Source organism: Metschnikowia bicuspidata (genome assembly GCF_001664035.1).
Source record: "Metschnikowia bicuspidata var. bicuspidata NRRL YB-4993 chromosome Unknown METBIscaffold_1, whole genome shotgun sequence".
Classification (NCBI taxonomy): domain Eukaryota; kingdom Fungi; phylum Ascomycota; class Pichiomycetes; order Serinales; family Metschnikowiaceae; genus Metschnikowia; species Metschnikowia bicuspidata.
Window position 1 is genome coordinate 3655105 of NW_017387731.1, and position 12613 is coordinate 3667717.

Genomic DNA, 12613 nt, shown 5'->3' on the forward strand with positions numbered 1-12613 from the left:
ATCATCGCCTTTCTCTCTGATCATTATAAACAACACAAATCCCTGTTCTTTTGCTTTCTGCTTACGGAGCAAATTTGAACAAGTGAAGAGTGATCGTGATCTTTAGTTGACCGTGACGAATGTCTCGATAACACCTCGTAAATTATCGGAAATATCGCTCGCAAGATTCGAACACATTTAAACTCAGCCTCCCCACTAAAAGTGGGGAAGCACTACTTGACACGTTCTCCATTCTATGCTAGAATTTTGTTTATACAAAGCAATTGGTTTGATGAGTATTCCTCACCATTAAAGCGATGTCCGTAATTTCTAGTGATTCAGGGTATTTACACAGTGTGGTCATGATGCATTTTTACTTTCAAACCGGGCACTATTCTGATTCTGCATATATAAAATGCGATACTGGAAACCCCAAGTTCGGACTACGAACCTGTGATATTTATATGCAGTCCCACCAATGAAAATCTCTCTATTCCACTAAAAGATCGCTACGTTCCGAACTTGGGCCGAATTTGCGGTATTTATCGTACCGGACTATCCCCACAATGCACGACCTCAGACACGTATAAATAGACCCCGCGATTTCGGCGTCCACCTTCCCCGGCCTTGAAATAATAAACTTGAAGCTGATCATTTTCATAAGAAAGTTGTTTCTGGAAGGTACTATTGTTTGTTCCTGTTCCAAATATTGACTCGAAAGTATCTGTCTTAAATCACATTGATAGACCTGCACACTATCATACATATCCCCGCTATATTTTGGATTTGGCAGGACCCAGCAAATTTTCCATCGACAGCATCGTTTATTTGTAACCACTATGTCTGCCCTTTTGAAACAGAGAGTCAGGTATGCTCCATACTTGTCCAAGTTAAGAAAGCCCGAGGAATGTATTGAGCTCTTCAAGCACGGTCAATACTTGGGCTGGTCCGGATTTACTGGTGTCGGTGCGCCAAAGGCTGTCCCGGAAGCACTTCTTAACCACGTGGAAAAGAACAACTTGCAAGGAAAACTTGCTTTTAATTTATTTGTCGGGGCTTCGGCTGGCCCAGAAGAATCTAAATGGGCAGAAAACTCAATGATCTTGCGTAGATCCCCTCACCAAGTTGGTAAGCCCATCGCAAAGGCCATTAACGACGGCAGAACCTTGTTTTTCGACAAGCACTTGTCTATGTTTCCTCAGGATCTCACCTATGGATTCTACACAAGAAACAAGGAAAACGATCTTCTTGACTACACTATAATTGAAGCTACTGCTATTACTGAAGATGGCTCGATTGTTCCTGGGCCAGCTGTTGGTGGCTCACCTGAAATGATTTCTGTTTCCGACAAAATCATCATCGAGGTCAACACGGCAACTCCTTCTTTCGAAGGCATTCATGACATTGATATGCCTGTGAACCCTCCTTTTAGGCAACCATATCCGCACACCACTGTTGACCACAGAGTCGGACTCACGGCAATTCCCGTCGATCCTTCGAAGGTTGTTGCAATTGTGGAATCTACGACTCGTGACAAGGTTCCACCAAACACGCCATCCGACGCAGCATCAAAACAGATTGGCGCAAACTTAATCGACTTCTTCGAACATGAGGTGAAAATGGGAAGACTTCCCGAAAATTTGTTGCCTTTGCAATCTGGTATTGGAAATATCGCCAATGCTGTCGTTGAGGGTTTGGCAGACTCGGATTTCAAAAACTTGACAGTATGGACTGAAGTGTTGCAGGACTCGTTCTTGGATTTCTTCGATTCTGGGTCGTTGGATTTTGCTACTGCCACATCCATCAGATTGACGGAAGCTGGTTTCAAAAGATTCGATGAGAACTGGGATGAATTTTCCCGTAAATTGTGCTTGAGATCTCAAGTCGTCTCTAACTCCCCCGAGATTATCAGAAGACTCGGTGTCATTGCGATGAACACTCCAGTTGAGGTTGACATGTATGCGCATGCAAACTCAACCAATGTCATGGGTTCCAGAATGTTAAATGGACTTGGTGGATCTGCAGACTTTTTGAGAAATGCCAAATTATCTATTATGCACACTCCCTCCGCAAGGCCATCCAAGATTGATCCTACTGGTGTATCTTGTGTCGTCCCTATGGCCCCTCACGTTGATCAAACCGAGCATGACTTGGATGTGATAGTTACTGAACAAGGTTTAGCTGATTTGAGAGGCCTCGCTCCAAGAGAGAGAGCCGTTGAGATCATAAACAAATGTGCTCATCCTGACTACAAGGATCAATTGAAGGAATATTTCGACAGAGCTTGCTTCGCTGCTAAGAAGTCTACTTCATTGCACGAACCTCATATTTTGAGAGATGCTTTCAAAATGCACATGAACTTCCAAGAGAATGGAACCATGAAACTCAAGTCTTGGGATGACAAAATTTAGTTTATTGAGTTGCCGCAATCAAATAGAATTCGATAGAAGTCATAAAGCCCAATTTCAACCTTTTAACTGTATATTAGTCACGTGATCACAGAGTTTTCTCGAAGCTTTGGCAAGCGCGAATGAGAGGATAAGGTAGAGTTTCACGTGTGCCATCTCCAATTTTCCAACTTCAACAAGATGCTCGGCACTTTGAAAACTCAGTTTACTATTGCAAAAGCAAGTAGTCAATCGAGAGTGTTTTCTCGATCTATAAGCTGCACGGCGAAAAAGTGTATTGATTTCGATCCTTATGATACTCTCGGAGTGAATAAAAGCGCAAGTCAATCTGAAATCAAGAAAGCTTACTACCAGTTGGTCAAGAAAAACCATCCAGACGTAAATAAAGAGAAAAATTCTGAGAAGAAGTTCCACAAAATTCAAGAGTCTTATGAGCTTTTGAGTGACAAAGAAAAGAGAGCGCAGTATGATCAATTTGGAAACGCCGCCTTCGATGCCAATGGAAATTCCAATCATTTTGCTGGTGGTAATCCTTTCGGTGGCTCACAAGGGGGGCCTTTTTCTGGCATGGGGTTTGATTTCGAAGATTTATTCAAACAAGCGTTTAATGGGGGGTCTCAAGGAAGAAGTGGTGGTAGAGGACAGTTCGTGACCGAGCACGTGGGAGATAATATCGAGGTCTTAAAAACTATTTCTTTCAAAGACGCCATATTTGGCACTAAAGTTGACGTTAATTATAAAGCAGTCGACACATGCTCATCTTGCTCGGGTTCCGGTCTAAAGAAAGGAAAAAAGAAGAACACTTGCCGTACCTGTCATGGTTCGGGACAAAGTGTCCACGTCATGGGAGGATTTCAGATGAGCTCGACATGTAATGCATGTAGCGGGTCTGGTGTTACAATTGAGAGAAAAGATCAATGTTCTTCTTGTAACGGAAATGGTGTCGAAGAGATCCCGAAATCGAGTTCTGTTGAATTGCCTTGTGGAATTGCAGACGGATCACGGCTCAGAATCCCAGGTGGTGGTGATGCTCCATTTGTTACAAAGGATGCATACAATCAAACCAGGAATGGAGACTTGATCGTGCGTGTTCACGTACAAAAAGATCTGACGTTCGAAAGAGTGAAAAACAATATTGTCTTGAATCATGACATTCTCATGACAACTGCCGCTTTGGGTGGTGAGATCGTTGTTCCAACCATAGATGGTCAGAAAATTAAGCTTAAAATACGCCCTGGTGTTCAATCCGGGAAAAAGTTGACGATACCGGACAAAGGTGTGCCAATAAATAGAAACATGGCCAACAGGGGCGATATGGTTGTCGTATTAAATGTGAGGACTTTAACACCGGAGACTCCCGTTCAAACAGCCTTGCTTGAAGCCCTCTCCGACGCATTCAATGACAGAAACGCCAAGAGAATGCACGGTGACTTGAAGAATGATATCGATGAATTGCAACACGATGAAGCAATAGACGAAAATCAATTGCACCCCTCCAAATTGAAGAAAATGGGACAAATGCTCGGTAAATTCTTCAATTTGAAGGATGAACAGAAATAGATGTTCATATTGCGCTCCAATGTTGTAAATAGAAGAAGACGTGTATGTCTAGGATTCGCATGTATTATTTAGTCGATACTTCCCATTTATGTGTCAAGAGAAAAAAAATCTGACATTTCTGGCCTGTCCGATGAGTGTCGGAGGTAACACGCCAAACAAAAACTAGAATCAACAATGAACAATATTGGGTCACTGATACAAAGGCGAAAATCTTGAAGTTTTGTGAATCGAAACTAAATGGGAAAGAAGGCTCAAGATTTACAACAGCACCCTAGATTTTCACGTCGCTTATACATATATCATCACCCTTACGTAAACATTGTCTAATATGGCTGGTGGTTTAATTGATCTTTGCTGCATTTAACGCATCACATAGTTTGCTTGCCTTCTCTGCCGAACCAACTTTCAAAACGTAGGTCACAATTTGATGCTGATCGTCAAGGGCTGGGAGTCTGACAAAAGAACCATTACCTAAAGTCGAGTATTGGACATCTTTCAATAAAAGAGCATTCAACAAAAGCCTCAACCCACCTTCAGCTCTTAGTAGAACACGCAGAGTGCTCCTCTTTAGGGATTTTAAAAGTTTGAGCTCACCAACTCCTAAACTTTGATATGGATCTTTAGCGTTGTCTTTTCTAAGCAACATCAACTTTGCTTTCACTTCGAAAAGAACAGATTCTCCATCATCGTCATTTTCCAGGATTGGCTTTATTTCATTATTCGAATTTATATTTTCCTCAGTGGAAGCCTTCTCGTCTTGAATTGGTTTCTGAGAAAAAACATCATTGTTGGGTAACTCACTGCCATGAGAAACATTTAGGCTAGTGAAACCCGAGGATTGCGCTACAGGCAGAGCTTCAAACTTCGAATGAATTGCTTCATTTGGTTTGCTAATAGTAACACGTTGTGCGACAAATCCAGAAGAAATCGCCTGATTGGCTGGCAATTTAAAGACAGGATCTTTGATTTCCTTGTTGAATGTGAAAGATGGACCTTTCACTTCGACTTCTGGTTCAGAATCAGAATCAGAATTTGCTTTTTTCGTAGATTTTTTGGGCCCAAAAGAGAATGTTGTGCTCTTGGTGGTAGGAATTGCAGATAAACTAAACTTCGGCCCATGAATTTTCACGTCAATCTTTTCACCATCGCTCTGCAGTTCGGATTCATCAGATATATTGCCTAACTCCGATATCTCTTTAACGTCAGAAGACTTTTTATTAGATGTCGACACTCCCGCAAAAGGGTTGACGACATCGTTACCTTTCCTCATCTCTGCAACTTCATCTTTCGAGCCAGAAATGTCTTTTGATGCGTTTACTTTGCCTGTACTTTGGGCGTCTATTTCGATCTCTTCATAATACATGAGGTACTTCTTCGCAAGAGCTCTATAATCAGGCACACATTGATCCAGTTTAACACTTAGCACCGCTTTGGAAAAATTATTCCCTAAAGCCTTGAGCTTCTCGGCTTTCTCAGTGTGTGGAGTTGTAGAATTCGTGTTTTTTGTCGATGACTCGGTTGTCCGTCTCGAAAATTGAAAGTTCCGACCCTTCGGTTGAAGGATTTTTCTTTTTGATATGATATCAGCAGAAGCCCGTTCATCGCAAACATCTTCATTAGAATTATGCGAAAGGCCAAGGCCTTCTCTCGTGATCTGCTCGTCAGCTGACCTTTTGGCCATTTGTGTTGCTGTTCTATCGACCGTCTTAATCCAAATCGCAAGACATTACAATAGGGTCTGAGCCCTAGATTGTATACTCGCACGTGGTTGATTGGCTAATATGTAGGGCGATGATCCCAACATGCAAAGTATGCGCCGAAAAAAGCTTACACGTGATGCGGCCTGAGCATGCGCACCGAAAAAAAAAAGAGAGCAGAAAGGAGATTCCGGTTTCTTCCTTTTTTACATCAGCAAGCTTGAATCAAAGTATGTAACATCAACCCACGCTTTCCGAAGCAACTGGTTTAGTCCTTTCAGTCTTAATGTGCTCTCTTGGCAAACAAGAAGGCTTTCTTTGATACATCCGCATTTATCATTGATCTGTTTCGAACTTTTCCTGAACGGCACTCGAGCTAGTTTACTAACAGATTCAGATGGCACCAAAGATTCAACAGACTAAGGCCGCCAAGGCTGCCGCTGCTTTGGCCGGTGGTAAGAAGGGTAAGAAGAAGTGGAACAAGGGTAAGGTTAAGGACAAGGCCCAACACGTTGTGATCTTGGACCAAGACAAATACGACAGAATCATGAAGGAGGTCCCAGGCTTCAAGTTCGTTTCTGTCTCTGTCTTGGTGGACAGATTGAAGATTGGTGGCTCTTTAGCCAGAATTGCTTTGAGACAATTGGAGTCTGATGGTGTTATCAAGCCAGTCGTCAAGCACTCCAAGCAAGCTATCTACACTCGTGCTTAAATTTTATAGTTACGTCTCATAATCAATGATCTACAGTTACAAAAGAATTTTGAACGGTATCCGTAATGTGCTTCAAGCACTCCACCACAGCGTCTCGTTTTTTTTTTTTTGCCCGAGCCGTGCAGGATGTTAAGTGAGCCGAAGTGAGAATAAAAGATTACCATAAAATCTTCTCTCCATACCATGTCCCAAGTCATCCGGGCTAGACCGTTGCTACAAAGACGATTACTATTTGGATCAAGTCGCGGCAAAGATGGGTTTCAGACTTACAGAATCACTAAGAAAATTAGCACGCATCCAGATCAACTATATCTGATTATCACGGACGTTTCAAAATACGAAGAATTCGTCCCCTTTGTCACAAGCTCATTCGTCAACCAGTATGACCCGGATACAAAGCTACCCACAGAGGCTGGATTACGAGTAGGGTGGAAACAATATGATGAGAGCTTCACCTGCAAATTAATTTGCGAAGAAAACAAAGTCATTGCCGAGTCTATGAGCATTCTGTTGTTCGAAAGCTTGTACAATGAGTGGAATCTTAAAGAAGTGAAAAGTCGATTCACAAATGAGCTGTCAACATTGGTTGAACTTCTGTTGCGATACAAATTCAAGAACCCCTTTTACAATACTCTCTCCTCCATGTTTCACAACCAGGTGAGCAATATCATGATAAAGGCTTTCGAAGAACGCGCCATGAATTTGAAAATACAAAGCAAACTCAAAGACAGGATGAACAATATAGCATGAGAACAAATAATTTTGCCATCCAAAATATCGTGTATATAAACGCAAAGGGCAAAGGAGGGGCAACAAATTAATGAAGTCCAAGAAGAAACATGCCTAATATTTATGGGACATAATGCACAGGCAAGTTTGTATGCAAACTTTTCGTACTTGGGGAAGGTGAACTTTAACAACAGCTGAGGAAGTATCATGAGCTCTTTGGTATTAAAGCATGTGATCCAACAACGTACTCTTGTAAGCTGTGATGAGGGGTCCTGTTTAATGCCATGCCAGTCATTTGAAGCTCTTCCAAATTACTGGATGTATCCTGTTTTGAACTTGCGGACAGCCAATATACCTTAGTATTGATCAATCTTGTCTTCGAGAAGTTTCCCCACGCATTATGCTCAAGATTATGCACGGTAGAGGGACTTGTAACATAGCGCGAGATCAACGGTGTGATGTTAATGGGCTTCACAATCAGTTTGTTTTGCCACTTATCGTTAAACCCAAGAGGCCTTATACACTTCAAACAATTCCGAAGAAAACGCCTTTCGCTCTCAAGTTTGTACATCGGGTTCCACTTGTCATCATCAATTCTTCTTGTACTCGACTTAATAAGATCAGAGCACGTCGAAATTTGGGTGTTGCCCACGTCCATATCATCTGCATCGGAATCTGCTTCCAATTCATCTTCATCTTCATATTCTTCTTCAGACTGCTGAAATTCATCGGAAGTTCTACTCAGAGTAGTAGGACCATCAGGTGTGAAGTCTTTGCTAGATGAAAGGTTACTCTCCGATTGACCACCATTAGCTTCAGTGAAACCAGAAGATTGATTAGTTTTTCCCTTTCCGACTGAAAGTCCGGGAGTCCTCTTCAGTTTCATGTTTTCCACATGATTAATGGGATTTGGTACTTTCTGAACTCGTCTGATATCTGGCGCTAAATTCCGTGGGATATGGAAAGGCTTTGATGTGAAATTGGTTTGATCGCTGACCAGTGACCCCGAAGTAAATGACTTGAACATAAGACCGCCAAACCCCGTGTGGGACTTTGGGCTCCTCTGCTTAGGATGGGGATCAGATTGGGACCTTAATCGCCCGGCCATTGCATCATTCAGATTCATGGTGGTTGAAAACAATGTGTTCCGTCTTCTTCTAGGAACAGTTCGATATTTTGGTGCTTCTCGCTCGTTTAAATCCAAAGCAACATCTTTCCCAATAGACATAGCAAGATGCCACTCTATCAATTCTTTTGCGGACGAAAATTGGACAAGAAACTGTTCGTTCTCAAGCCGAAGTCTAAGCACATTGGGCTTCTTGGTGTAGTCATTCGCCAACCCGAACTTAGCATGCTGTAATGAATAGGACCGGATCAACTGATGTTTACTGCTCTTTTGAAGCGTAGAGTGTGATTTTGAATGTAAGCCTAAAGCGTTGGAGAAAGATTTAGTTGCCGCAATTCTCCGGCTCTCTGCAAACTCTGCATTTAAAAGCCCGCTCCTCTCACAAAATGCACGAAGCTTCATATCTCGACTATTAGTGATGAGGGACGAAAACGCGCTTTTGGGAGTTACTTTCCCGATATTCGAATCCAGTTCTTCCACAAAGCTTGAATTGATATTCCACAAAACTTTTTCGAGCTGTGCAGAAACCGCATATATGTTGAGTTGTGTGGAGTTTAACTCTATAACAACAGTTTTCCAAGATCTATTAGAAGAAAGGTCGTAGGGGGAAACACATTCCTGTTTTCTTTGAAAGATTCCCAATTTACAAGCAGCGGGGGTGTATTGTGGCAACTCTTCGTTTCCACTTAGGGTTTCTATGACCGGATACCTCGGACACCCACCAGGTGGCAAATCTTCATAAGATGGCGGAAGAACCGGGTTTGGCTCGATGAACAGTAAAAAGTTGTCATGCATTGTGCTTTCAAAATGTAGTGAACAAACATCCGCTATTCCGCCCGCTTTGGTTTGTTCTTGTTCTGTTCGTGTAGGTGACACCCCAAAAGAAGTGAGGGATGTGGAAGCCGTGCGTGAATTTCGTGTTCCTGTGGAGATATTATCGGAATCGTTCGCAGAATCAATATCTAGTGAATCTTTGATGACACCCCCAGGCATCCCATGGTACATGTGGCAATTGCTGGCCGCGGTCATGCAATCAGTGCCGTCCACCACGGTAGCAGAGTTCTTTCTGCAAAGATGATCAATGTTGATACTTGCTTGGTCATACATAATAATTTCAACTTTTCGTTGAGTTTTGTACGATTATATCAATAAAATTTTATGAAAAACTCCAACTGTAACCTGGGACTATTAGGCATTTCCGAGATCAATGAATGCCACCCTTCAATTAACAAACAAAAGAATGAAAGAAATGAACGAAGACACAAAACTCGAGCTCACAGAATAAAAACAGTATTTGTGTCACAACTTGATATATTTTGGATTTCTTTTTTTAAAAAAATGATGGGAAAAGTACGGGTATCAGATGAGGGTATGGAAAGAAATGGCAGTAAAAAGGCGAAAAGATCACCTCAGATTGCGACCGGAGCGACTCGGGAAAAAGCAATTTTCAGATCCCGGGTAATACCAGGACGTGTTCCATAGACGTAATAAAAGAACCCATTAAGCAAGTGAAGAGCACTTCATAATCAGATGCATGAGAAACAGAAACTAAGTTGCTATGAAAATGACTTTTTCTTCGCCGATGATGTATGTCGATCGGGAAACTTCGGCTAAACATAGGAATCAAGAAAATATCACTCCCCGTGAAGCCTTATCAGACATGCGCGAAAACCGTTATCAGCCTGACCTCATAACTCGAGTTATCAAAATCATTTCATGCTATGCGTGGCGTGACAGCCATTTATTCCTTAATAGTATTACAGGTTCGTGTCATTTATGGGTTTAGTTAATATATGGCTGTTTCCTCTCTCTTTGAGCAAGGGTGAATGACTCGTATACTCTCTGTTGTAAAAAAAATCGCAAATTGCGAATAAAATAGTATAAAAGACAAATATAACAAGAGTTCAAGATAGACTGCACAAAAAATCCCGACAAATTGATATTTGTCTAACGATCTTTTGCGATATTTCATCACAGATACATTTCAGGACGAAAATAACATCAGAATACACTGAAAAGCTGAATTTTTTTCATTTTACTGAATTCTGTCAAATTGTGTGCACGAACTATAACGCCAATGTACACGCCTTGAGAAATATGAAACAGAATTTTGATTCTTTTCACGAAATTTTAGATTTTCAAATTACCATTGATTATCGCAACACCTCCATCACTTTATTCGCGGATTTTTTTGTAACCTAGCTCACCTGATTATTAACTGAGTAATTTAATTATCTAGCGTCAGAGTGCCATGATACAATGCATACCTCTACCCACCTCATGAGGTCAGGGTCAGCTGTATATGCTAAAGGGTGTGATTGGAAAAAAGCTATGAGAAGTGTTTCATTTTTTTCCATAGCAAGAGATTGGTAACCAAATGCCATAATTTGGTCTCCAAACCCCAACTGACAACCTCCTGCTCATCTTCAGTACACACATTGTCACAGTTCGCTGATTTCTTCCCAACTTCGAGTTAGACGCTGACAAAGACACGTGACATCTTGCCAATTGCCAAATGCAATGAGCTGAGTATAAACCCTCCAAACACATATTCAGAAAGTGGCGAGTGTACTGCTCATATACGCGAATGATCCACATCACAATACTGTCCTTACTAATACAATTTCTTAAACTCAATCTTTTTGCTTCGCTTAAGATTAAAGTCAGACTTAGTTCTATTCCGATTTGAAGGAGACAGGAAGTGTCGCCTTTGAGTACCATTTTTTTTTCTTACAATTAATCAAGAATATACAATAGTATCTCTAATCCAGGGAATCAGGAAGAATGAAAAGGAAGAGACTATAATTATACTATTGATCTTGTCATAAAACTGGCGAAGAATTTGATGTTCTTACGAGAAAAAATTATACTTTGACGCGAAAACGCTCCATTCGGACAATAGCGCCCGAACGTTAGAAGACCTGCGCGCGGCAACAAGTTTTTCGTCGTCCCCATGTCTGTCAGCGCTGAAAAGACAATTCTCGAGGTCACCCGAGACCTCTTGAATTATGGTGGAGATGTCAGGCAATATGAGACTAATTTATCATCACTAAGCAGGTTGGTGTCATCAACAGGCACAGACAGTGTGATGAGAGATGCCCTCGTCGATGATCCATCATTTTTGAAACTTTGCACTGATACATTACCTATCATACTCCTGTTTCCATTCCAATCTGAGAGCGAGAAAGATTTATACATCAGAACTGTTCGTGGCCTTGTATTGCTCGTCAGAAACCTTTCTGTCTCAAACTCAGCTCAACCGAAAATTGCAGATGTTATCTCAAGTATGCGGGTGTTCCTTACCCACACCGATCAGACACATCTGTATTTCGCCGTTTCCTTGCAAGCGTATTTTCAAGCTTTTGCAAATATCTTCACTAAAGAGACAATTCGTTCGGCTTGTGACTTTCCCACAATATCAGAGATTGTGGATGCTTCGACCATAGCGTTCATCACCAAAACTGACATACCGGATATGAAACTTCCCCTTAATATCGTTTTGTCCCACCTCTTACAGAACCAAGCCCGAGAGGCTATGGAAACTCAAATAAGAGACAACTGCTTTCTTATAAACTATATCGTTGAACAAGGCTGTTATCAATTGGATTATTCCGAATTCACACCTGACCTCTTACCACTCCTACAAATTATTATTTCACAAGAATCTTTCAGGGCCTGGCTTTGTCAGCAAAAAACAGGTCGTGAAAGAATCTTAAAAGTTTGCCAGCTTGTTGTAACAAGTAAGGAGGACTGGAATGATCAAGAAGCCGCGATGATAATCCAGTGGGGGTTTGACACTTGCAGACAATTCGCCAACGAGTCAATTGACTTGCTCACGTCTAGTCAACACAAGGAGGCACAACTAGCGACAGTTCACGCACTCTTAGTCAGGTCCCTTGATATTATTTCCGACATTTCCAAATTCGAAGTTGCACAGCATTTCTTAAGAAACAACAGTGCGACGGAATTGTTTATTCATCTCCTTAGAGTGGTACATGAGAACACTGAGATCCTCACACATAAGACAAAGGATTCACAAAAAAATTATTCAAGTGACAGTATACAACAGTCAAACAAAAAGCTACCTATGGTCAAATCCCTAATCATTGAGATTATCACGTTTATGTGTCATGATTCGAATGCAATAAAGGACGAAATCCGCACACTTCATGGCCTCGAACTAATACTATCTAGTTGCGTTATTGACGAACACAACCCATACATGAAAGAACATGCAATTTTGTGCTTGAAGTTTCTTTTGCAAGACAACGCAATGAACCAAGAGTTTGTCGCCCAGCTCGAAGCGAAACAAGTGATTGACGGGTCAGCACTCTCTGATGCGGGTTATGAAATCACGATAGCCGATGGAAATGTCAAATTAAAACACAAACCACGCGAATGA

At 41.5% G+C, this 12613-nt stretch overlaps 7 protein-coding genes across 7 annotated transcripts; 5 read left to right on the plus strand and 2 right to left on the minus strand.

Moving 5' to 3' along the window:
- Positions 1 to 818: 818 nt before the first annotated feature.
- Positions 819 to 2390, plus strand: ACH1 (acetyl-CoA hydrolase; the record flags this gene model as incomplete). Its single annotated transcript, XM_018853691.1, has 1 exon — positions 819 to 2390. The coding sequence occupies one exon, from the start codon at positions 819 to 821 to the stop codon at positions 2388 to 2390; it is 1572 nt and encodes a 523-aa protein (XP_018714413.1).
- A 177-nt stretch (positions 2391 to 2567) lies between these two features.
- MDJ1 (Mdj1p) lies at positions 2568 to 3947 on the plus strand (the record flags this gene model as incomplete). The annotated part of the gene is made up of 2 exons (XM_018858597.1): positions 2568 to 2624; positions 2661 to 3947. 2 exons carry the CDS (start codon positions 2568 to 2570, stop codon positions 3945 to 3947), a joined length of 1344 nt encoding a protein of 447 aa, XP_018714414.1.
- Positions 3948 to 4035: 88 nt separating this feature from the next.
- On the minus strand, positions 4036 to 5689 carry METBIDRAFT_115009 (nucleoporin). The gene has a single exon (XM_018854007.1). It carries the CDS (start codon positions 5626 to 5628, stop codon positions 4288 to 4290), a length of 1341 nt encoding a protein of 446 aa, XP_018714415.1. The 5' UTR covers positions 5629 to 5689; the 3' UTR covers positions 4036 to 4287.
- A 352-nt stretch (positions 5690 to 6041) lies between these two features.
- Positions 6042 to 6356, plus strand: RPS25B (40S ribosomal protein eS25; the record flags this gene model as incomplete). Its single annotated transcript, XM_018858598.1, has 1 exon — positions 6042 to 6356. The coding sequence occupies one exon, from the start codon at positions 6042 to 6044 to the stop codon at positions 6354 to 6356; it is 315 nt and encodes a 104-aa protein (XP_018714416.1).
- Positions 6357 to 6539: 183 nt separating this feature from the next.
- METBIDRAFT_76851 (ubiquinone-binding protein) lies at positions 6540 to 7106 on the plus strand (the record flags this gene model as incomplete). The annotated part of the gene is made up of 1 exon (XM_018858599.1): positions 6540 to 7106. The coding sequence occupies one exon, from the start codon at positions 6540 to 6542 to the stop codon at positions 7104 to 7106; it is 567 nt and encodes a 188-aa protein (XP_018714417.1).
- Positions 7107 to 7290: 184 nt separating this feature from the next.
- Positions 7291 to 9318, minus strand: METBIDRAFT_10141 (uncharacterized protein; the record flags this gene model as incomplete). Its single annotated transcript, XM_018853694.1, has 1 exon — positions 7291 to 9318. One exon carries the CDS (start codon positions 9316 to 9318, stop codon positions 7291 to 7293), a length of 2028 nt encoding a protein of 675 aa, XP_018714418.1.
- A 3016-nt stretch (positions 9319 to 12334) lies between these two features.
- METBIDRAFT_35102 (uncharacterized protein) lies at positions 12335 to 12613 on the plus strand (the record flags this gene model as incomplete). Its single annotated transcript, XM_018856571.1, has 1 exon — positions 12335 to 12613. The coding sequence occupies one exon, from the start codon at positions 12335 to 12337 to the stop codon at positions 12611 to 12613; it is 279 nt and encodes a 92-aa protein (XP_018714419.1).

Coding starts and splice junctions, on each gene's coding strand:
- METBIDRAFT_115009 (XM_018854007.1), bottom strand. CDS start 5,628: ATGGCCAAAAGGTCAGCTGACGAGCAGATCACGAGAGAAGGCCTTGGC.